General features: G+C 41.4%; 1 protein-coding gene across 2 annotated transcripts in view; it reads right to left on the minus strand.

Annotated features, from left to right (window-relative positions):
• Positions 1–25996, minus strand: part of Csmd1 (CUB and Sushi multiple domains 1) — a 1532231-nt gene that overhangs the window by 183598 nt on the left and 1322637 nt on the right. For both annotated transcript variants that reach the window (XM_021218735.2, XM_029532138.1), the window contains 2 exons: positions 7811–8002; positions 2414–2552 (listed from right to left, as the gene is read on the minus strand). In XM_021218735.2, the coding sequence (XP_021074394.1) occupies positions 2414–2552; positions 7811–8002 (331 nt within the window). The remainder of the gene's footprint in view (positions 1–2413; positions 2553–7810; positions 8003–25996) is intronic.

Raw genomic sequence — 25996 nt, forward strand, 5'->3', positions numbered from 1 at the left:
ATAAGAGGTAAGATAACTTATCAGCCCCATTCCTCTCTGGATCTCTCTCTCTCTCTCTCTCTCTCTCTCTCTCTCTCTCTCTCTCTCTCTCTCTCTCTCTCTCTCTCTCTCTCTCTTTTCCTTTTTAATATTAACATTCAGTCCATGTTACGACCTGACCTGCATTGTCTGCTCTCAAAGGTCACTGTTGTTTTTTTTTAAATATATTTGCAAATTTATAAACTTGTAAATTTAAATTTTATTTGCAAGTTTGCTGCTGTCAGACATGAAGAATGAAGAGAAGAGGTCCAAAGCTCAGGGATTTGGTGTAATCACAAATGCTATGTTTGATTTTACTGGAAAAATAATTTTAGTCATGGTCATTTTCATGGATAATTCTAGAATCTGCTCCTGTACCATCAACAGTGTCTAGCAAAGGTGATTATGGTCATAATTGCTCACTGAATACTGAAATTCAATCAGTCACGAGAAATTAAAAAAAACAACAACTTTGTGCTGAACCTCTTTTTGGTCATACACTAGTTTTGACATAGAGTCCTGGCGCTTAATTTATAATTAATTCTAGTTTCCTTTGTAATAATCAGGCTTACTTTCACTTTCCATAGCATTATATACCTACAAACCTTAGTAACTTCCCCAGGTCTAACTCAGTCTGTGTAGGGAGTTTTGAGTCCCAGTAAATCAGCATTACAACACAATCTACAGGGACAGTGATAAGTCTTGTTCCCACAGTCAAGGGTACCAGCATACACTTCCCTGTGGTCCTAGAATGCTCTCCTTCAATTTGCTAGTGTCAGACTTTCAGCATCCCCACAGGAAAACATCAGAATCCAGTCTTCTGGGGAGGCCTCTCAAGACTGTGTGGCTTATGCCCACACATGGAGGCCTTACCAGTGTGCCTTAGATTCTTCCCGTCTGAGCATCCTTGTCCCCACACAGCATTCAGCCTACTTCCCTCCCATCATATGGATTCTGTGACAGTGACAGCATGGTGTTCATCTTAACACAAAGATGTTAAGCTCAGAGAAGCTGCCTGAACATAGTACAGATAGGGGACAAGCTAATGGTTCTCAGAACCCAAGAGTTTGGGGATTATCTGTGCTGTACATCTTTCAGACAAGTGTGCAAAACACAGCAAAGGACCTTCCTGTGATAAATGTCCTTAATGATCATCAAATGAACTGTTCCTTGATGGCTTTGATCATTGGTTATTGCCACAGGGGATGTGTGAAACTGGGTAATGAGGCTCTGCTTAGATTCAAGTGTTAATTCACCTTATCTCTGGGAATCAGATGGACATCCAGGTTTTAAGGAAGGTCTACCAAACTCCACAATGACCAATTGCATGGCTGTCCCCACCAACTCAGGCTCACTCATTCTTCGTGTTGGCCGGGCGTCCTGAAAGTATTTGTACTTTTGGTCATTAGTAGAAGTACTTTCAGGAGAGCGTGCCTGGCTACTGGCTAGTGTAGGGTCTCAGACCCAAAAGTTATCCTGAATCAGACAGCGAGGGAGGCTGGTACCCTTGAGGGGCTGAGTGTTAGCTCAAAGGCCCTAGGCAAGAAGCTTGTTCCTGCCCAGAGTAATCAAATATCTAGTCTTCTTTCTCCTGATGGGTTAAGAGTCTAGCTAGCAACCACCACCATGCTTCTTACTCCAGCCGTGACGGCCAGAGGTTATGGCCTGGCTCACGTATATCTTGGTGTCCCAGAAACAGCCTAGCTGTAAGCAGGGCTATGATATAACCCCTCCTCCAGGCCCCACCTATTTGACTATATGCCTATGAATGAGGCCTCATGTTCAGGAGGCTCTAAACCTTCCCTAATCAGCACCGTAATCTGGTGCTCAAGAGTTCTGACAGGAGAAGCAGAGGGCATTTCCCGTTTAAGCCGTAGCCACGATGGAATTGACTTGAGTCAATCCTCCGGTACTGAATTTGATTATCTAGTGTAGCGGGGATGAATGACCATTCCTTAGACACTGATATGGGGAATCTTCTGCTTTTATCTCTACTTCATCCCAACCGTTTTAATGATGGAAACAGCATCATCGCCCTGTGGACTGTCAGGCAGAGCCTGTTGTGGAAAAGAACTGGCCTCTGCAGGCTGAAGCAAATGGGGGTATTTTCTCCAGTATCCACAGCATGTTTTTTTAACCACTTCTATGAAGCCTTCATGTATAAAACACACCGTAGGCCAGATGGCTAATGAATGAAAGGAACCCATGTGTGTCTTTCATGTAGAATGCTGCCTATCAAGGCGAAATCTCTCCTCTCCTGCCACCCAGCCTCTGAGTGGGTATCTGAGCTAATGATTCACTGCCTGGAAGGTTGCACACTCTGAGGTAACAAATGTGGTGAGCTGGGCATGGCATTAAAATCCTACTAAAAAGAGTTCATCTGCAGCACACGTACCTTTTGAATATCAAGGCAATGACAAAGTCCGGGTTCACCTTAATCCTCCAGTCACACTCCTTCCCAGGAGGGTATGGCTGTGGGTAGTTTGGGGATAAAATCACTCCAGCAGGGCCTGTCAGATTCCCACCACAAGCAGCTGTCATAGAACAAAGTCACAGGAGAATGTTTTTTTTAAAGCAGGGATCCAGAATACCAAACACATGTGGATAATTCTTTTTAGAATTCGTGCAATTAGTCCTGATTAAAAGGGCTTGGCAGAAGGAAGATCGTTCATCTTTCGCTCACTTGGCCTTTTCTCTTGACACTAAGTTGGTTTACCCTGCTGTTGGTGATGGGGATTCCTTCACTGAAACCAGTGTTTCCAGTCTTCTACCTGGATGAGGACCAGTGGCTCTACAGGAACCAGATTGAGACCATGGAGACATCCAGTCTCATGGACTGAACAGTCACTAGGTTGTTGGCCTCTTCAGTGCAGGTAGATCCACTGTGGGTTTGCTCTGACTGCTGAGTACCCAGCCTTCAGGACCAAACCATTTCCGGGTTCTCAGCCTCTCAGAGGGGAGACAATTGTTGGTGCTATTGTAACATATACTGATTTAATAAACTTTTACCATGTATGTATATAAAAAATTAAAATAAAAATAAAAAAAGAAATGGTGCAATTGTCCACACTTCCATCAAAGATGTATTTTGCCTTCAAATGTGGCGACATTTATATCTATCTATCTATCTCTCGCTCTCTCTCTCTCTATCTATCTATCTACCTATCTATCAGCTACCTACCAACCTACCTATTATCTTTGAGAGGTTGACCTTGCAACCACCATGATTTTCATCCCTCCCAAGTATAAGGATTACAGGCATGAGCCTACAACTCCAGCTATGCCAAATTAAATCGTTCACTGAACCCTCACACCTTCTACATGTGCAAGCACACACATGTGCATGTATGTCCTCAAAGACAAAACTTGATATAATCCCCTTTAGGAATGTCAACCTATGATCCTAATAATTCTAAATATTTTCTTTGTGTAAATAAAATTTTAAAAGGTAGAATGATGTAGTCCACAGTTTTCAGTATGGACTGGACTTTTCAACAGTCATTTAACAGTCCTGAAAATCCAATTTTTCAAAAGGAGAAGTACAGCAAAATCATCATGTTTTGTGTAATAAATTCAGTCTGGTCAGTGCAAACTGTGAATGGCATGGAGAGGACATTCAAGTTATATGAAACATCTTGATGGACTAGGAAGCCCTTTGTCTGCTGGTACGAAGTTCCTTCTTAACAGCGATGTGGTCACCATCATGTAATCCCTTCATAGCTCTCATTGTGACTCTTTCCCCTGCATTCAGGATGGATGCTTATTGCACCTACCACAGAAACTGGGACCTGATGGGGTAGCTTTACTGATGTAGAGGGTGGAGGTGCCTGGAAGCGGAGAAGATTCTATTCCACGCAGGGGCTTCAAAGATGAAAAGTGACAGATCTGGGGCACTGTCTCGCGGGGTGCTCAGACTGTGATTCAAATATTGACTTGAAGGAAACAACAGGGAGTCTGGTTCCTCCTGCTGGTCCCAGGAGCTCCACGAAATCAGGGTGTTAACAATGAGTATGGGGTTAAGTAGCACGGTTTGGGATGTTTGCTCTCTCAGAGTCTGGAATCCTTCATTTTAGTTTCATTAGGCTTTAATTAGAGAGCTCATAAAACCTTTCAGATACGATTAGAGTTTAGAAGATGCATTTCAGAGACTCTAGAATGTCTACCCTGGACTGCCTGGATACACTCAATGCATGCATGCATGCATGCATACACACACAAGCTCATCACACAGGTCAGCTCCCACACCGCACAGCTGGCGCACAGTACTCCACTCTAATGAGACAACCAAATCTCTTCACAAAACCCTGGAGCACTCATACCATGGTGTGAGACCCGAGGCTTTAGAGTCATCCTGGGGGGTCATGGCAGCTCCAGCCATCAAATAGGATGTGCAGATTGATGATATATGGATACTTTTTAGAGCTCTATAGAATTTGGACTCTAGCAAAAGAGACTAAGCAAACTGGAGGGTTTTGAGGGACAGGAAGCACGATTCCAATTGTCAAAGTTACTGTGGAGACTTTGTCTCTTAAGACTCAGCCGTATTCGTGAAGAACAGGCTCAAAGATAAAGTGCACAGTGTGCTAGGATGAGAACCCAAATTTACTCCCCAGTACCCATATATAAAGCTGAGCATGGGCCACGAGTTACTGTAACCATAGTGATGATGTGGGAGGGTGGAGGTACATTGATTTCAGGACTTGCTATTGAGCCTGTCTAGCCAAACTTGTGAGCTCCATCCTCAGAGAGACTCAAAAGTAAGATGGTTAAAGGAGACAACTGACATTGACTTCTAGGTTCCACATGCACACATGCACATGGGTAAACACAATCATACATACATGTCTATATCTATCCATATATATATATATATATATATATATATATATATATCCAACACACACATGCATATACATACATGCATATACATATAACACCCAACACACATGCACACATATGCCATACAAAGACAAACAGCATACAGCATACAAAGACAGATACTGAAACACATACAATACCCACCCCCCCACACACACACACAGAGAGAGAGAGAGAGAGAGAGAGAGAGAGAGAGAGAGAGAGAGAGAGAGAGAAGCACTCAAGTTTAAAAGTCCAAGATAGAAGTTCCATTTTCATGGGGCCTTCAGAAAGAAAAAGAATAGGAAGCAGATTTTGAGGAAATTAACAGCAAATGTTGGAAAATATGTGTCATGGGGAACTGGTGGGTGTTGAGAGAGTCACTACACAAAAAGAAAGCAGAGCATATTGATGATGAAGAAAAGAGATAGGAGGTTAGCTGGCCAGTCTACAATGCACAAATCCCACAGCCAGTCATCAAATGTAAAGATAAGGCTCAGAGCCATGGCTAACCTTAGATGTGAATTAAAACAAAAGGAATGTATCTCTTTCTGCTCAGACCATAAGGTTAAAACATGATCCTAAGTTGTGTTCTTCTGGTTAGAGAGAATTTAAAAAAAATGTGGATAATGACAAGTGGGGTTGCTGTAAATGTTCAGATAGATTTGGGGAGGGGGGAGTGTCTAAGAGAGAGAAGTAAGAAGAAATACACCATTCCTCTACAATCATCCGTGTTTTGTCATGTTGACTTCATAAGTGGGAAATTCACTGTTCACTTGTACAAAAATAACAGTCCTAGCACTGCTAGGCTGAACTTATGAGATACTGGACAGTGCCACTGGCATCATAAGAGAGAAACTGTGCTCAGAGACACCCCACAGTCACTAAAAATCTGGTGGATAACACAAAATAGCACCTAAATACCTTGTATTGTTAAGTTAGTATTCAGGCAGGACATGTTTAAAATTATTGTAAATCAAAATACATATGCATGCTTATGAATTTTATTGTTGTAGTTTATGTTAATAGCAACTATCTACAGGTAAAGAAACAACAGATTTCCTCACTTTTTGCTTTGTCATAGTTTATAAAACACCTGCCATAAACACGAATTATTTTCCTAATAAGAAACCACAGTTTTAAAGTGTTGCCTGTTGAGTAAAGGATTTATGCAGGTGCTAGTCTAGTTAGGCAATACGCTGCAGGGGCCACAACCCTCACTTCTGAAAAGTGAAGCCCACAGTGTAATGAAGAGACAGCATCCCTCTTCCTGTCAGATGACATCTATGAGTGTAGGTGTGTCTAGTCCCTCAAATTCTTGGCTATTCAATTGTTGCAAATGATTTCCATCTGTTCTTGGAAGTGCGGTTTGAGACCAAGACAGACAATGAGTGCTTTGTGATGAGCTTAGGGATTCTTAGTTCTTGCTCAAAATTAGGTAAGTAATTGATAGTTATGTCAAAGGCTGTGGAGTAGGTGGGAAAGTGGTCAAATTTTACAATTATGTCTTGAATGTAGAAAGGATAAATTGTCTTTACGAGGTTAATTGAATGTTGCTTTTTAATCTCCTCCACGAGATTAAAAATATAAAACGGAAGAAAATTAAATCTTCATTTTAAACGACATAGATACGCGTAGAACACATATGCACACACAGCCATGTATAACACACAACGACCATGGCATGGGCACACAAAAATACAGGCACAGAGACACAGATACGACACACACACATAGCACACATACGACACAGACACCACACACATATAGACACACACATATTACACACACAGACATACAATACAGCTGAACAATAAAAGGCGGGAAGAGAAGCTCCATTTGCAGGGAGCTTCACAAAGGAAAAAAAGATATTCACAATGACAGCTACATTTACTCGATTCTAAAAAATACCCAAAGCATCACAAACCCCCTGTTAATGGAGTGAGCATCAAAAGGCCGACTGTGCTCACAGCTGAGGTATATGAAGAGACAGAGATGGCTACTAAACAGGGCTGGCTTTCCCAAGGCCAGATGCTAATAACAAAGCTCTCGAATTTCATCTGGCTTCAAGGCCCTGAGAGAGTCCCTCACTTCTCCGCCATAGCCTTTTGTCACTGATCAATGGAATTCCACACTTTTCAAGCAGAATATCTAAGAAGCACCAACTAAATCAAATAGTTTGTTAAAAAAATAACATTTAGTTAAATTTAATTTTGAAATTACAATTAAATACTCTAAATAGGCATTTTATGTTAAAATATTTAACAGAATGAAGAGCAATTTACATGTAATTCCTGTTTTAGATGAAAAAAATCTACTTTCCTAAAATCATATTTTTGAAGATCATCTTAGGCGTCTATTACGACCATAGCTGGCAAACCCATTTGTTACTACACTAATAAGTTGGATGGAGAGTTTTAATTAGTGTTTTACATCGTTTTATTATTTATTTTCATTGTTCCCAAAGGCAATATCTGCTTTTCAGGATTCTATCTAAAATGTGCAGATGTTATTAAAAAAACGAAACAAAACAAAACATACTTCTGAAAAGAGAAAGCGCTTTTCAGTAGTAGGTTTTGCTTAAAGATGTGTTTTATATTAAACATATGGCCAGCAGTGGTAGGCTTATAAGTTTTGAGCCATGTAAAATTTTAAATTTGGATTGGTTGATATATATTTACATAAGAACTGTTAAGGACATGAAAATGTTAAATAAATGTCAATTACTGTACATTAAAGAAAGCACATCCTTTATTTCATCTAATAAAATAAAGGTTTGCAATAAAATGTCTGCATTGTCTCAGAGAGCCCAAGGCCATTTAAGAAGCTCCTGAAACGACCTCCTAAGGAAACCAAAGGTTGGCAGGCAGATCTGAAGCATGCACAGACTGCAATCATTTCTGAGTGTGACATTTCCATTCCCTGGGCCCAGTACCTATGCACGAAGGAGGGTCTGGCTGCCAGAAGAAACGGTTGTTAAGCTGCACACACGTGATCTTGGCTGGTCCTTGGAGCTGGTACCCAGGGTCACACTGGAAGGTGATGGTGTCTCCAGGTTCCCGGCTGTCACCGTAGCGGGTACCATTCTGAGGCATCCCAGGGTCATTGCAGGTGGATGCAATGGAAGCTGCAGAAGGGCAAAGGGGAGATGTTCAGGTGACTGAGAACCAGGTCTCCACACTTGCAGGGGTGGCGGCTGGGTAAAGCACTCAGTGTTGGTTTGGTGCACCAAATGTTTCTGGGGAGCTTGAAAATAGGGGTCTTTCCTTGAGAGGAGGATTCAATACTATACACTTTGCTTCTCCTCATGATGAATAAATCTTATTGAAAGTTACCCACTTATGAAATCCTAAATATCAATCTTATCATACTATACTTAGTATATACTATTCACACATTCCCCTCTAGTTTGCCCTTCAATAATAATTTATAAATATCACAATTTAAATGATTTAATTAAAGAACTGTAGTCTCAACCTGGAGACTGCAAGTGAGAGGGGAAGGTTTCTGTGACATGACCTGTCACAGCGACTGCAGAAGTAGGCCAGGTGTCAATCTTATCAGAGGCACCACAGAGCCACAGGCTACTACTTTCCAGGCAAAATGATCAATTACACATTTTAAAAGCCATGTAATTTAGTCACTTAGTCTTTAGAAAATACCAGAAGGTATGTCCTTGGAAAAGAGAGGGAGGACTGGGGAGGGAAAGGGCAGAAGGGAGCAAAGTGAGGGACATGGAGAGGTTGAAGAGAGAGGGGGAAGGGGAAAGGGAGGAAGGAAGGAAGGAAAGAAAGAAAGGAAAGGAGGCTTGGTTAAATTTCTCAGTGGGTAACTTGCTGTCTGTCCAAGCACCCTCTCCCAAGCCCAGAAGGCCATATCATAATCCCCCCCCCCATCCTCCTCTTATGTGTATATATTTTTTTAAAAAAAATGTAATCTTTTATCTTTAGGCTCATGTAAAGTAATAAAACTAAGTTCTACATTTTCTTATTCTAAGGAAAACTTGGGGCATAAAAAGCAATCAGATCAAAGTAAAACCAAGATCTAGCAGTATAAATAGTACATCATCTAACATCTTGGTGTCACTTGTGAGATTCTGGGGCCCCAGATCTTCAGCTCTGGAGCACACATGCTTTATCTTGGAGTATCTGGCTAGCTCCATTCCATACATGCTGCTGTCCTTGTCAGTGTCTCATGGTCCTGGAATCTCAAATATCTTGCCTTTCCATTGCAACAGGTGGCAACTTCAACCGATGTGGACCTGAACTCTCTTCAGAGATCCTAACCCTGCTATATGATACAAGCCTTTAATTCTGGGTTCTCCACTGTAGCTGAGGCTACCCCTTTATCCATGGCTCCTGGTCCTTCTTCATGGATTTCAACTATGCCACATGGTGCCTGACCTCAGCCATTCGCATTGTTCTTGCCAATGCTGTATCTACAATGCTTCCAAGCACAGTGCAAAGTAGGCAGGTAGTTCTTATATACTGCCGAATTCAACTATCAGCTTAAACTTCGACTGTGACATCTCTGGACAAGAGTTTCTATGTGCTGACTTCAAGGAACAACTTTACAGAAGATGTTTTATGCCAGGGATGCTGGTCTCCTATAAATCATAGCCTGTTTCAACCTTAGGTGATCAGAAACCACAGATTCTTTTTCTATTTTCTTTATTCTCTCATATATTATATTCCAATCACAGTTTCTACTTTCCCCTCTCCTCCAAGTACCTCTCCCTCCATCTCCCCCTCTCCTTTCATTCGGATCCACTCTTCATCATTTCCATTCAGAAAAGGGCAGGCCTCCCAGGTCTATCAACCAGTCATGGAATATTAAGTTATAATAAGACTAGGCATAACTCTTCATATTAAGACTGGATGAGCCAAACTAATAGGCGGAAACGGTCCCAAAAGCAGGCAAAAGAGTCAGATAGCCCCCTTCCCACTGTTAGTAGTTACATGAGAACACCAAGATATACAACCATAACATATATACCTGATAGCAATTATGCTAGGCTCTGTTCTACCAGTATAGAAGATTAATCATTAGGAATCATTTCAGTGATGTATTTTCTGGTCTTGTTTGTTTCTATGCTATGTCACTGGGCTATCCAGATTCTGATTTCTGGCCCTCCGTGCAATGCAAGGCATGGGCTCCCTCTCGTGTCATGGGTCTCAAGTTGAACCAGTCAGTAGTTGACTACCCACAAGTTCTGTACCGCCTTTACCCCAGCACATTTTGCAGGCAGGATGAATTGCAAGTTGAAGGTTTTGTGGCTGGGTCAGTGTTGCAATCCCTCCACTGAAACCTGGTTACTATCATTACTAGGAGTTTTTGTTAGGGTCACCCTCTTGATTCCTGGGAGTTTTTATTGCCATAGGTTCCTAAGCTCGCCCCTAGAGTGCCCCTCTGGGTCTGTGGATTGTAGGGTGACTATCCATTAAAGTTTATGTCCGCTTATAAGTGAGTTTACATTGAACCTGATAGAAGAGAAAGTGGGGAATAGCTTTGAATGCATTGGTATAGAAGACAACTTCCTGGACAGAACACCAACTGCTCAGGCAATAAGATCAACAATTAATAAATGGCACCTCATGAAAATGCAACGCTCTGAAAGGCAAAGCGTACTGTCAAAAGGACAAATGGGCAGCCCACAGATCGGGAAAAGATCTTCACCACCTCCACAGGTGACAGAGGGTTAATATTCAAAACATATAAAGAACTCAAGAAGTGAGACATCAACAAACCAAACAATCCATTTAAAAAGGGGGCACAGATCTAAACAGAATTCTCAACAGAGGAATCTCAAATGGTCAAGAAACAGAGGAGTGTTTAACCCATTCTTGGCCAGTAGGGAAATGTGAATCAAAAATGACTCTAAGATTCTATCTTACACCAGTCAGAATGGCTAAGACTAAAAAACACAAGTGATAGCACATGCTGGTGAGGATGTGGAACAAGGGGGACACCCCTCCATTTCTGGTCAGAGAGCAAACATGTACAGGCACTTTGGAAATCAATTTGTCAGTTTCTCAGAAAAATGGGAATTGAACTACCTCAAGACCTAGCTGTACCACGCCTGTGCATATACACAAAGGACACTTCATCCTACCACAAAGACACTTGCTCAGCTATGGTCATAGCAGCTTTATTCATAATACCTAGAACCTAGAAACAACATTGATGCCTCTCACCCAAAGAATGAATAAAAAAAAGGTAGTGCATTTACACAATCTAGTAGTATTACTCAACCATTAAGAAAATAACATTATGAAATTATCAGGAAACTGGATGGAACTAGAAAAAAACCCCAAGTGAAATTATCCAGACTCAGAAAGAAACCACAGATTTGTAAACAAAAGTAATGCATCAGAAGTCCCAATGTCATATTTATGTTCTTCTGAAACTTCAAGAACCAGTTCTTCACCATCTAAGTTACTCTTAGTATTATTGTCCAAGCTTCAAGAGCCCAAGGTTCCAAATGCCTCCACAATCCTCTCACAGGATGTCATGGTCAGATCATCATACTTCACTTCTGGAACAAATTATGTTCTAGTTTGGTGTCTGTTGCTGTGATATAGACTATAATCAAATAAATTTAATAAAAGAAACAGTTGTTTCAGTTTACACTTCCAGGTCACAGATCATCATTGGAGGGACTCAGAACAGGGAGTCCAGCAATGCGATGAGGCTTACTAGCTCCACCTCTGGATCATGCTCAGTTAGCTTTCTTATACATAGGTCAGGGCCACCTGCCTAGGGATAGTTTTGTCCAGTTGGCTGGGCATTCCCACATCAATTATCAATTATGACAATCTCTTTCAGTGCTGTCTGCCTAGGCCAATCTGAGGCGCATAGATTCTCATTTGAGGTTTCTATTTTCCAAGTGATTCCAGGTTATATCAAGATAACAATAATACTTTCCTAAACATTGAAAGAATCTGGTCAAATAAGATGAGCAAACACTGTCCAGATTTCCACTGAGACCCCTCTACCTATCTCTGCAGTACAGCAGGATTAGCATTGTCCTACCATAAACAAGCTTTCATCACAGTCAGAAATGGCATATTCTGAATTTGCAGAAACACAGGAAATATTCCCTTACACAAAGAATGATTAAAATTATTCCAAAACAAAGACCCTCAGAGGACATGTGTGTGAAATGCCAGCTCATATGGACCCCTGAATATCTGTTAATAGTAAGAGGTTTGGCACATCTTTGAAGATATCCTTTCCACTAAGCTTTTCCTTAGAATCGGTGCAATTATGATGAACATCAGCAGCTGAGGCCTTGGAAAGTCACGCTGTCATGCAGCCTGTGTTGCATGGTAAACAGGAATACCATAACCAAATAACTCTCAATACTTCCAGCTATCAGGTGGGTATAGTAGGCTAGCTACATGTGTGCCTAATAGGATGTTCCTGTTGCTTGCACACTTTCAAGGATTATTTGAGATTACCAGTCAGCCCACCACTGAGGCTTAGTCCGGTTGAAATGAACTTGCAATTCTTAGACTTTTGTAAATATAAAATAAAAAATAGAAAGTATCCAGGGTTATCCAGATTGGATTTAAGAAGCAATCAGGAGAGTTGAGGAAGCAGAAGGAATTTGTGGGTTGCATATTTGAAACAAACTTCACTTTATTCTCCTTTAGCTATGAATCAAGGATAGCTATTCCTCAGGAAAGACCATATACCTCATTGTTCAAAAATCAGAATGCCTCCCAGCCAAAGATGCTCTCTCTACTGGACAGGAATTGCTCCAGATGGGACCTGAGAGAGTCTCAACCTTTCAAGCGTCTCATTATCAAGACGGAATGGATGCATTTGATGCTACCCACTCCCCAACAGTCTCTTAGGAAAAGGGTAGCACCCTGAGCTGACTGACGCTCAGATTTCTGCTTTGCCATGATCATCAGGATGTTCCAAGCCATAGAGACCCTTCTCCAACCACTATATCTGAAGGACACGGCAGCAGCTGCCCTGCAGGATACAGAACCATACCGTACATTTGAGCACTGACCGCACAAGTAATTTCTAAGTGATTGTGACACAGCTCACATTTTGTTGGCAATTCACAGCAGTTACAGTGTGGAACTCTCTCATGATAAAAAGCTGCAGTGACACTAACCTCCAGCGAGATCATCAATCTGCCCCTGGGGAAATCTCTGGCTAGGTGGTCAATTGGTCTTCGGGGAAATCTCTAACTAGGTGGTCAATTTGGCCCTAAGGACTTTGTGAAGTATAATCGTTAATTACATAAAATAATTTTTCTGTTTTACTAGAACAGATATTAAGAATTTAGGTTACATCCTTTTAAATGAATGAAGTTCTCCATACATGCCTTTACATCATCATTTAAGACATATTTGTTGACTAAATTCATAAAATGGATGACCCTCCACTGTTTCTGATCCTTGAACTTGAAAACTGTTGGACATGAACAGACATATTTGCCTTGTCATCTCTCTATGTACAGTAAAGTGAAAGACTGTTTACAGAATATCTCATTGTATTAAGTATTGTACATACCTAGAGAAGATCTAAAGGCCATATGAAAATGTACTGTTATTTTCAGGTACCACAACATGTTGTGTCAGGAGCTCAAGCACCCACAAATTACAGTATCTTATGAGGGTAGAGGAACCAATTCAGAGGCTCCTGAGGAATGGAGGTGATAGCCTGGTTAATATGCTCTCACTATTGAACACCCTCTAATGTAGTTCTCTATGGAGATGTGATGCTTATGACATCTGTGTAAACATAAATGGTGTTACTACACACCACACTCAGAAAGAAATACACAGAGACAAAATTCATTTTGCAACCTGAATACTAAGTAAAACAAATCTATCTCCCATATGTGAGATGGCCACTGTGTTATGATTGGCCTGACAGTTTGCAGTGTACAACATGGGGGCCAGGAGGCAGGTGCCTGGAAGAAAACACTATTTTATCTGTGAGTACACAGGTACACATGTATGTGCTTGTGTATATGCATACATGGGTGTATGCATGCTTATGTACACATCTACATAGATGTGTATATATGTATATACTCCATTTACACATACTTGTGTGATATAGATGTGCATATAGGTTCATATGTATGTGTGTCCATGTGCATATATGCATGTGTGCACATAGACATATGTGTAAGTGTGCATGTATATATTTGTATGTGCATATGTGTAGCTGTATGTGTATATGTATACATGTCTGTGTTTGCATAAACACATATGGGCATATGTGTATATGTGCCTGCGTGGGTACATACATGGATATGTGCATGCTTATGTGTGTATCTTTGTATGCATATATATGTATATAAGTATATGTGATTATGTACATTGTGCACGCATGTACATGGGTATACGCTTCTATACACATTAATATCCTTCAGCATGACAGGATCCTTTTTTTTTCTTGTGCCAGGCTGATACAGTCTTGGGACTGGCACAACCTCAGGGTTGTCCTTTTGATATGCAGATGTAGGTCAAGTCCGACCCATGGCACTGGGTGAAGCAACAGCTTATGTTTTCATGGAGACTAGTTCTTTATAACAGGCTAGAGGTCTGTAGAAACATAAAAGAATTTGTTTGCCCAAGGAACTTATAGGAGAAAGGAGATGTGTTTGCAGTTGGTGGGCCCCAGAATTTTCATTGAAAGTTATGTTTAGGTTACCTCTGACCAGACAGAGAGGTACCTCTGTCTGGGGAAATTCAGGCTCCTTAAATACAAAGTCCTGATCCTGGGTGGACACATGGGCAGCAAGGATTTGACCTCTTCCCTCCTCTGGCTGAGGGTTTGAACATCAGAAGCCCAGAGAATCAAAGGCAAGTGATTTGTTTTTTTTGGGGGGATGGAAATTAGAGTTGAGTTCATACATGAAAAATGAAATTGGAAACACAAGGTCAGGACATAGGCAGAGTATCATAGTGAAAGATGGGTCCCTGATCAGCTTTCAGTGGTGACAGCACACAGCAGAAGAACTCTGTGTCCTTCAGAACCACTTTAGCTCTGCCCATCCTGGGCATATGGTCCATAGCTGAGCTCTCTGGGACAGCGTGAGCTCCACAGCCTCCTTCTCAGGGTTTTCTTGAGAAACAGTGTCCCTCCAGAGAAGACACTTGGTCTTCAGCTAACAGAGGGCAGAGATGAGTATCAGAAGAGCCACTTCAGAAGACAGGGAAGACATGCCAGTTCCAAAGCATATTGTGAATTCTTTAATTTATCACCAGGGTGAACACGTTGTTCATTTACCACCTTTGTGCATGAGTCTACTTCCCCAAATTAAAATCCTGGCTGTTTTCCATGGCTGTCTCCTTTCTACCTCTCATATTCATTCAAGTGTGACCTATCCCCACAGAAAAACATCCCTCACTCCCCGCTTGTCCTGGATCTATGACAGGCATTAGAGCAAGCAGGGCTTTCAACTTCCTGTCTTACTGAAGGATAAACCAGACACCCAGATGAGTGGCTCACGTGCTGCAGGACACACAATATCCAGATTGAATAGACTGCTGATATACTGAGTAGTCACTTATGCAAGCTTGAGAATACAACAGCAACAACAACAATAACAACACCACAATACAAAACCGCAAAGCAAAACAAAACAAAACAAAGAACAAGGTTTGTTCTGTGACACTCTCAACTGTTTGTAATTTCAGTTCCAAGGGAATCTGACACCCACTTCCGATCTCTGCAGGTACCAGATAAAAACTGGATTGCAGAGGCAGGCAAATCGCCCATAGATATAAAATAAAAATTGTTTAACAACAACAACAAAAAAACCAAAAAACCAAAAACCAAAAACAAAACCAGTACCAGGTGTGAGAATTCTCCTTTAAAGCTACTAGCCAGAAGAATACAAGTGACTCCAAAACAAGGTAGGCTGTTGCCCTTGGTGGCCTTCCAAAGGGGGAGGGTGGGTCCTATCTCTGAAGACTCCATGCAGTTAGGATACAGGACTAAGAAGTTTCAAGCAGTATCTGGCCTTTGACATCTGGAAGAGGGAAACATGCTGTTTATTCTAACTCTTTTAATCTAAATGATTTCTGTATCAGTTTTGTGATTTCATTTGGTGCTGTATTTTTTACAAATATTAACTAACCTGCACTTGGATAACATATTTGAGAATATATTGGAAGTAATATTGCCAAGCTAATCAGACAAATCTAAGTTAAAATATAGCAAAATTTACAAATAAGACATAGATTATAACTGAAATTATACCATATTACAGACTACTATTGGAATGCACAAAGCATATTGTAGGATATAGATTATTACATAAAACGTGATCAGGCAGAAAACAAGCACACTCTAAGTGTGTACCCAAATGCTACCCATCTCAGTCACTGGGCTGGGAAGGGCGCACTTTCCTTCTCCAGTGCTGCATTGCTCTTCCCAGAACAATCTACCATATTTCAGATAAGAGCACCTTTGAGGTTTAATCTATACATTAAGAAAAGCTCTATTCCTATCTAATCATTCCTTCTCACCTTATACATTAATCTATCCTTACTCTTTACTCTCATCTTGTTCATTTGCAACCACCAAGAAATCACCAGTAGTGTCTCTATATTGCACTCTACTCTCAACAGCCTTGACACTGACTTTCAGTTATCAGCCCTACAAGATCTCTGTTGCCTGACCACCCTTTTCCTGTCAATATCCAGGGCAGCTGCGTCAGATGAGGGCATCTCTAAATCCTCCTTACTTACCAAAACCCAGACCTGGACCCTTCTCAACCAAAGTTATCCTCTTATGCAGTCCCATCCATGGGGACAGGAGTCATACTGCAACGCTTCCTTATGACTCTTGACAAACACAAAGATAGTGTGTCAACTAAGAAGATGTACATAGTTCTCAAAGCTTGGTGACATGCAAAAAGAAAACGGGTTGGTTTTAGAAGTGGGTTGTACTTTCATTCATTCACCGAGGCTAGGAAGCCATCCAGAATATTCTGAGAACCTACTATGTGCTGAGGTATGAGGTGTGAACTAAGAAAAAAAAATGAGAAGTTTTATCCTTGTAGAGCTTATATTTATGTGGGTGAGTAAAAACAAATACGTTAAATCAAATAAATATAAGCTCTATTAAAAGATGCTGTGGAGGAGAGAGAGAGAAACAGAAGGAAAGAAGCAAGGAAGGAGGGGAGGAAGGAAGGAAGGAAGGAAGGACGGAAGGAAGGAAGGAAGGAAGGAAGGAAGGAAGGAAGGAAGGAAGGAAGGAAGGAAGGGGCCAGGTCTCTATTTCCTCAGTTTGAGGATGGCCTGTGAAATATTACAAAGAGATCTCTCATCCTAGGTTAGCACAATCAGTTATCTTGCCAGGGCTAGCTTCATTTCTATGCTCTCTTCTGTTCTTCAGCCTTTGCCATGGGGAAATATGGAGGAACTTACCAGAGGCAAGTTCTATGGACTTAACCTTTGCAACCTCAGATTCAAGATCTGTGTCTCTTCAAATTCATTGTGAATTACCTGGATGACAGCAGTAGATGAGAGGACCATGCATCAAGCCCAAGGGTCATGGAACATTCTGGAACCTCCTGATTCCCAATGAGCTCTTTAACAAAGGTCCCCTAAGACAATAATGAGTGGAGAAGCCATGTAGAGACCAAGACAGTGGCACAGAGGATATGGTGTAGCCATTTTAACTCTGTGGTAAGAGGATTTCACTCCCTCCAGAGTGGAAGGACACCTGGAGCTGGGCGTTGGGGAAATTGATTAGAGGACATGGAAGAAGCTGGGGTAGATGAAGGGGTGTGACTTCAGCTAAAAGAGATGTGGGTCTCGTCTGAGCTCTGAGTATGGTACAAGACTTGGGTTTAATGTGAGAGAGACAAAGGCATGATCAGGATGCACGTGGAGGGACTGTGGAGTGGGAGAGAATTGAGGAGCTTTGAGCTTTTTGACTACAGCAGAAACAAGGGAGAGGATGGGGAGGTGAGGGTTGTGTGGATTAGAGAGGAGGGTCTCCTTCTCCACTGGTTTAAGGATGCCCACAAAGCGTCCTAACAGAGTGCCACACATTGGCAATGAGGAGTTGAGGAAGGAACCAGGCTGCCTCCCATCCTGTTCCACACTCCAGTCTAAAAACAGTATAGCATCAGGTTAGTCAACGAGATTCTGGCCTGTGGGCAATGTTCCATGCACATCGAGGGTGATAGCTCCTGAGTGAAGGAGTGAGGATACCTACAAATGCATGAGCTACGTGGGTTCCAGTTTCCAAATGTTCAAAGGGGAGCCAACCTTCCCTGGAAGCTTCAGCAGAATGACCAAGGTCAAAGGAGATTCTGTTCATAACAGTCCAGAACAGAAAATAACCCACATGGTCTTCCACACAGCCCCTGGGTCGAGTGTTTCAAAGAAACCCAACCAACTGCTGACTACCAAGACACCAAGGTCAGTTTCCACAGAGTCACATGGGGAACAAGGCCAACCCTAGAGCTGAATGCTGCTGGAGCCTTCCAAAATATGATAAAATAATCAAAGTGACAAAAGAGCAGAAACAGATGTTGACATCAGGGTTATGAGCAGACAGGTTATCTCTGTCTCCTTTAGGGCGTTCCAGATTGCCATTTTAATCTGCTCCCAAGACACATGCCCTCTGTCTCCTAACCTACATGACAACCAGTTGGGGCTAAGTTTGCAAATACTGTGTAGTTTCCCACACAAAAGGCACATGCCTAACACTACCACTGAGTCTCGAACTAGTTCAGAATCCATCATACTTAGAAAGCCACACATACCACATGATGGGACTTGTGTGGCTGTGCAGTTAGTATCTAGTTCTCTCTCTGTATGCACACACACACACACACACACGTGTGTGTGTGTGTGTGTGTGTGTGTGTGTGTGTGTGCTTATGTGTAGTGTGACTGGCCTGGATGTGCATAGTGAGTACTTGCTTTGCTGCATGTAATATAGTTTTCATTATAGGAATTCATATGCACACACATGTTTAATTTAAAAATTCAAAGTTGCCCAAACTTGTCACAGAGATGTTACATTTCTGAATGTTCTTTTCTGGTAGAAGCTCTGGTGGTTTCAAGTTGTAAAGTTCCTGTAACTGTTGACAGATTTGAAGAGACGCAAGCGCTGCTCACAGCAGGTCATGGCGGCTGCTTTCTTTTGGATAATAAGCATTTAAAGAACATCAAACCACACAAAAGCCTATTCCAGTTAACACAGTTCCTATTACCCAGGAGGCCGGTGCTGTAAGCCAGAAGAAAGACAAGATGAATAAGGAAAAGGACAACGATTCCCTAGACAGATGTACACAACATCCTAGAACAGGAATGGGTTTAGCTTGTGAGAAGAAAGGGAAGTATTAAGATACATGTGTAGACAGGGACAGGAACGCTGGTACAAATAGTGCTGGGCATATTTAGGACATGTCCTCACCAGGTACTTGGGCTAATACTTCCACGTGATAAATTATATTGCTTCATTTTGTTCTAAGATTTGTTTTTATTTGTTTGTTTGTTTGTATGTATGTATGTATGTATGTATGTATGTATGGGTATGGGTATATATGTGTATGGGGGTCAGGTTTGGGGTTTAGTGCCTCTCTCTCTCTCTCTCTCTCTCTCTCTCTCTCTCTCTCTCTCTCTCAGGGGGGTGGGGGGAGTTTTGGGTATCCACAGAAGCCAAAAAAAAAAAAAAAAAAAAGGGTATTAGATCTTTTAGAGCTGGAGTTACAGATTGTATGAGATGCCCCTATATAGATGCTTGGATCTGAACTCTAGTGCCCAGTGAGAAGAGCAAAGGTTCTTGATGGCTGAACCATTTCTCTAACTCGGTGACTTTGCTTTTGTGGTCTTACCTATTGGTATTGGTACTTATTGTTGATGAAAATATGCTGTGCGGTATATCTACCACACAGATAAGTATATCAAGCTTTGTAACTAAAAAACTTCAAGTAATAAATCAACCACTTTGATTTCATAGTACAGTCATACAAATTTCATTAAAGGCAAGAACCCAGTAGAAATCCCGTGAAAATGTCAAGATAATTAAGAGAGAATATACTGTTCCAGAAGGTTGCTGATATAGCTATTAATCTAGGCTCTATCACTCCTCTCCCTGTACACACACCACACATATACATCTGTTTTTACTTTGGAATCCAGCTGTCATTTAACCTTTTGTAACTGTCTTTATAATCTTATTTAACTGTGTTTCATAGTTACATTCTAATGTCATCATTTATACATTGTAACATTAGCTCTTTATTTATCTCAAACACTACACTTACAATAAGCCATGGAAAGGGAATCTACCAGATTCAACACCTGTGTCACTATCTTTCTCTTCTTGGAAATAAATCCAGTTGTGTCTTCTCCATAGGATATAATGTGGCTGATCAAATGGGATCCTATCAAACTTGGGGACACAAGCGATTATCAGCTGGTTTTCTTGAGTGGGTTTCTCCATGCCATGTTCACAGATGTGAATCATTGCGCATTGCTTACAGTCCATACCCATTATAAACTCAAGAAAGCATCTCACAAAGGGCAGCTATAAATATGTAGAGACAAAAACCTAATTAATAATTGTCATTTCATCACATCAAAAATTAAAAAAAAAAAAGAGAACTTTTAGAAAGTTAATATCTTTGCTTTTTGGTGTTTAAAGTCTGTATGCTATTTAAACCTATTTAAAAATGCTTTGTGTTCAATAGGAATTAAACTTTTAAATGCCCTCAAATTAGATTTCCATATTCATGAACTACAATGTCTTTTGTTCATTTTTTTATTAAGTTTCCTTATAACAAATAAAATCAAAACAATTGAAAATGTTAACTCCTATGCACAGATCCTCTTGAAAAAATTTATTCATGTCTCTTATTATAGCTAAATTGATTCTCAGCTTCCTCATTGCTGCAAGCAGTAACGGTGCTTTTATTGACAGAGGCAGACTAGAGGTGGGGAAATCATTAATGGCTTCCATTAAGCATCCTGAAATCTGCCTATGTGTCACTGGAAACAGGTGCTTGCTTCACCATGTCAGGAGGTCCATCACTTTAGCTTCTAGCAGCATGCAAATCTCCACCAGCCCAGTAACCCTGGCACAGCAACATGCTATTCAGGCGTTCACCGCTCCTCCCGCTTCTTAGTCAAAACTGCGGGGTTGTGGCTGTCCTGCCAAGCCAGCATCAGGAGAATCGCTCTGTTGTCTGTTTGAATTGAGTGTTGTGAAGCAGGAGGCCAAAGAGAGGGGGAAATCTAATTTGAGAACCGCGGACTGAATCGTTTATCACAAAATGCTTCCCTGGAGTCAGCGGTGCCTCCAGAGCTGAGAATAAGTCATCAAAACCCAGTGTTTGGAGGAAACACAGCAAAGTGCCTCTGTGTCCTCACCTTTGTGGGCAGGCTTGCTGAAACTGTGCAGTAGGAAAAAAGAGTGTTAAGTCCTAATTTAGCCTAATTAACTGGGAGACAGATGCTAATGGAATCTGGTATACGTTCTTGAGGTTACAGGCTGCGGCAAATGGAGCCATGCCCAGCCACAAAGAATGGGCTCATGTTGCCTAGTCTGAAGATTACATAACTATGCGCAGTGTGCATCTACATCTGAGATTTCTCTGCTCTTACACAGTTCATAGTAAATGCAAGTGGGTTTTAATATTCTTGTAGTTATGTGTGTACTGCACATGCTACTAAATTATACACACACACACACACACACACACACATCCTATTTTCTTTGTCACTAGTGAGAAACTACTAGTATGTATATGTCTCATGTTACCCAATACATCACCCATTCCTATATCCCCAGTGATTTTTAACCATTTGAATAATAAATGGGCATTAATCCGAGGAAAATGTCTTCAAGCCCCTTTTAAGATGCAAGTTTACATATGTCTCATTAAGGGAGGGTTCCTGGGCAATCAGAGTTCGCTAAAAAACTGTGACTATTAGAACAAACACCCTCTTTGAAAAACCATAGCATCATCAGAAGCAATAGCTGAAACGTAATGAATGAGGAAAAATTTACCCAAGGCCATGTATGTGTTGGATGAAAAAGTGAAGGCAAAATGCCATCAGGTGTCAGGTAGGAGACAGGCGGTAAACATGGGTGTCTAGGTAGCAATCAGGTCAATATTCTCTGAACCAAAGGACCAATCAACACATTTGTAGGAATAATCATCAAGGCTGTCTGAAGGAGAAGGATGACATTCAGAGGTAGCAGTTTCTCACCGCTCTGAAGTTTCCTTATAGGAGTGGTAGTTATGGACAACTTGGAAGGGTGTGCCCCAGCAGGCGGAAGTGACTGGGTGAGAGAGGAACAGGGAGTCCTATAGAGTGCACTGTGCAGGGCCGAAAGCCAGGACACAGGACATGGAGTGTGAGTAAGGACAGAAAAGGAGAGAACCTGGGCTCACCACTTGAACACATAGCTAACTTAGAATCTCTTCTGAGTATGTGGGGGGCTGGGGGGACTGGGGGGAGTGGGGAGGTTGGGGGTGGGGGGGGAGCCTCACATTCTACCATAACTGGCAACCTGGAGGCTTTCCCCAGCTTGGTTTGGTTTGCTCTCTGAGATTAAAAATAAAACAAACTCCTGAAACCAAACTCAGTATGATCTGGGTTAGTACCGTGTACTGATCTTTTGATGGGGACTGAAATAAGGCAGCTGTGTAACACAGACCAGGATCTTAGCACTGTTGGAAATCCAGGCCATTGGCATGGGGAGTCTCCGGGGTGGGCGTTGTTCTTTTTAAAACATATCTGCAGATGCCCAAGCGACGTTAACGAATTGGCATCTTACAAGCTGACAAAGCAGAACAGACTATAGCTACACCTCTTGTGAATCTGGGTCTTAGCTAGGCGAAGAAGGTACTGACTCCATGGCAATATGAATAAAGAGAGCAGCTGGCCCCACGTGGTTCCTCACATGAGAAGACGTGCAAATATCCAGGGCAGGTGAGAGAAGGGACTCTGTGAGTGATTGAAATGGAGGGGCAAGGCAGGGGCATACATGGACAATAATGTAAGTGCGGTAGAGTGTCCCATGTGGGGAAGACCTCAGCATTGAGTTTCTGTAGGAAGCTGGTTAGGAGACTACTTGACAAGGATATATACTGGGGAGGACTTGTATGTGACAAGAAGACTGGGAAGCACAGGGTAACAGAAGTAGAAACAAAAGTAGGCGGGCTTTAGAGCACCACTACTCACCCCTCATTTGACAGAAACACTGTCAATTAAAAGAAGCACAGCTAAGGCATCAGCATCCCTCAGAATTAGGATCAAGAATGCCAGCGACATTGTCTCTAATACTCAATGCACCTGGTGAGCATGTCTAGTCCAGAGGCCGTGTGACTCTCTCATAACCACCTAGAACTTCAGGTCCAGAGGATCTGATGCCCTCTTCTACCCTAAGCAGGTTCCTGTCCACATGGGATGACCATACATACCCTCAGGTGTACACATGCAAAAATAAAAGAAGGATTTTTAAAAGGATGCTGTAGCTCTCGTTAACTGTGACTTGTCCACAAGTAGTCATGTGCTGCTGTGTGGTCTTGTCTCTGCAAGACTCTAGAAGGTTCTGAGGAAGCAGACAGCCACCATGGTTACAAAGCCACTTGTTACAGGCTATCTTTATCTGGAAATTTAGCTTGCAAGCCTCCAGTTTCTAACGGTTTCTTGCCCATAAAACAGTCCTACCCCATGCAGCAATTAGCAGGGCCAAAGGCTCCCCCCTGTTGTAAACAACCAATTACTTTTAAATGAAAACACGGCTATTAAATTATCTTTCAATAAAGTAAATTAGAGATACCAGTCACGTAGCCCTCAGCCACTGCTGTTGAGTCATCACGAAATTGATCCGGCAGAGTCGGATCTTGCAAAGCTACTCCCACCATTTCCTCGGATTACAAAAGCTGGTGGCTCTAGTCAGGCACTGGAGAAATGGTCCAACAGTGCAAGTTGACTTAACCCATGAAGCAAGGTCAGTTTTGGGCAATGAACTCCATTTTCTTGTGTTTCAAGCATGATTAAATGGTAAGTACACAGTAATGGAAAGTGTTTGGCTGATTACAGTGGGCATAATTGCAGCCCTCAGTATGTCCCCATTTTACACGCTATGCTAAGCAGGCAACACAATGGACATTTGATGGGTGATATCTTCCTAGAACTCATGGCTCATTTCCTTGAGGAAGGAATTTTGTCTTACATGAAGTAAAGAAGTATGTGGCACCTTCTGCTTCCTTTGGGGCCTTGACTCATACACTCAGGCAGCAACAGCAACAGCTAGAGGGACAATGTTCCTAGCTCAATATTTGTATTTTATTTTATTTCTTAATTCCATTTTATCCCATCCTGTCCAATTCTATTTTATTTTGAGATAGGGCTCCTATAACTCAGGAACTCTCAAATTCACTTGGTAACTGAGGATGGTCTTGAACTTCCTAGCCCTCCCATTTCCACCCACAGTTGATATAATCCCAGGTATTCAACATCATGCTCAGTTATACAGTGAGCAGACATGAACCCAGGCCCCTATGAATGCCACACAAGCACTCTACCACCTGAGCCCTAGACCCTTAGCACTATTTTAAGGCAGGGGAAAAAGATCATTAATAATAATTTAAAAATTATTAATGGAAAAATTCATGCTCATTTAAAAAAGGGGAGTAAATTTATAATAGGAAAACATCCCACTGGGTTTTCAACTAGCCTCCACAAAGTAGACACTGATGCATTTTTTAAAAAGTTGTAAGAGGCCACACCATGGGGAAGGCCAACAAAGGTGCATATCCTGTGTGGAAGAGCAGGATGTGTTCTTCATTTCTCCAGACAAGGAGACACAGCTAGAACCAGCCTGGGAGAGAAAGCCCTTCCTCACAGCTGTGCAGGACTTGTGCCTCGCCACTAAATCTGCATGCGGGTGTGGATTTCTCAGGCATCTGGAGGCGTGTCTGAGAGAGACTGAGCTCCCTCATCTACAGAAGATGGAATGGGTACACCACACGTTAAAGTCGTTCAACATTAGCCATTCTAAGGTAAAATGGAGACCCAAAGAGGTTGTATTCTGTATTTCCCTGAGAACTAAGAATACTGAGCATATTTTAAGCATTTGTTGGCCATTTGCATATCTTCTTCAGAGAGCAGTTTAGTTCATTAGCTTATATTTTTAATTGGATTTTTAAAGAATGCAGTTCTTTTTAGTTTCTTCAAATCTAGAGAGGGATAAAATACTGATTTATTCTAAAACAGAGATGAGTCAAAAAAATTGTACAAAATGAAAGGCAAACCACAACATATCACAGATTGAACGATTCCAGTTTAAAATATGTAGAAAATGCAATTCTATTGATCATTAGGTAATAAAAGGAAATCAGTAAGACCCAATAGACACTGTGTTGCATGTAGTTATCCTGACTGTATGCTTTAAGTATACTGAAATTCACTGAGCTGCAAAATTTGTATCTCAATTATGTATTAAGAAAATGACCTAAGCACCTGTATAGCCTAAAAATATGTGCTTGCTAATTCTCTGTGATGGATTCTTCTGGGAAAACATGGGTGGTTTAGTACCTCCACTTCCATATGACTAAGGTAGGAGATTAAAAACAAACAAACAAACAAACAAACAAAATCTATCAAACAAGTCTTAAGATTCTATGCTACAATCTTAGGAAAACTATAGTTCTTTATAAATTCTTGAGATTAACCCTCTGATGTGATGTGTAGTTGGCCAAGATGTTATCCCCATTCTAACTGTTATTCCTTCATGCTGTGGACTCTTTCTTTGCTATGTAAACTCTTGAATTTCATGTAATCCCATTTGTCAATAAATGAGACTAACTCCTAGGCTACTGGGGTCACATTTACACAGTCTTTGCTTATGTCATGAAATCTTACATTTACCTCTGTTTCATATATTTTAGCTAAGGTCTTTGATGAATTTTGGGCAGATTTCTATATAGACTGAGAGGTACAGATCTATTTTTAGTCTACCACATTTCTAGCATCTTCTGCTTAATAGGCTCTTTTTATCCTCTGGTGCAAATGTTTGATACCATTCTCAAAAATGGAATGATTGCAGCTGTGTGGGTTTATATCTTGGCCTTCTTTAATATTCTATAGCCTTTTGGCTGGTCT

Source organism: Mus pahari, chromosome 19, assembly GCF_900095145.1.
Source record: "Mus pahari chromosome 19, PAHARI_EIJ_v1.1, whole genome shotgun sequence".
NCBI classification, from domain to species: Eukaryota; Metazoa; Chordata; class Mammalia; order Rodentia; family Muridae; genus Mus; species Mus pahari.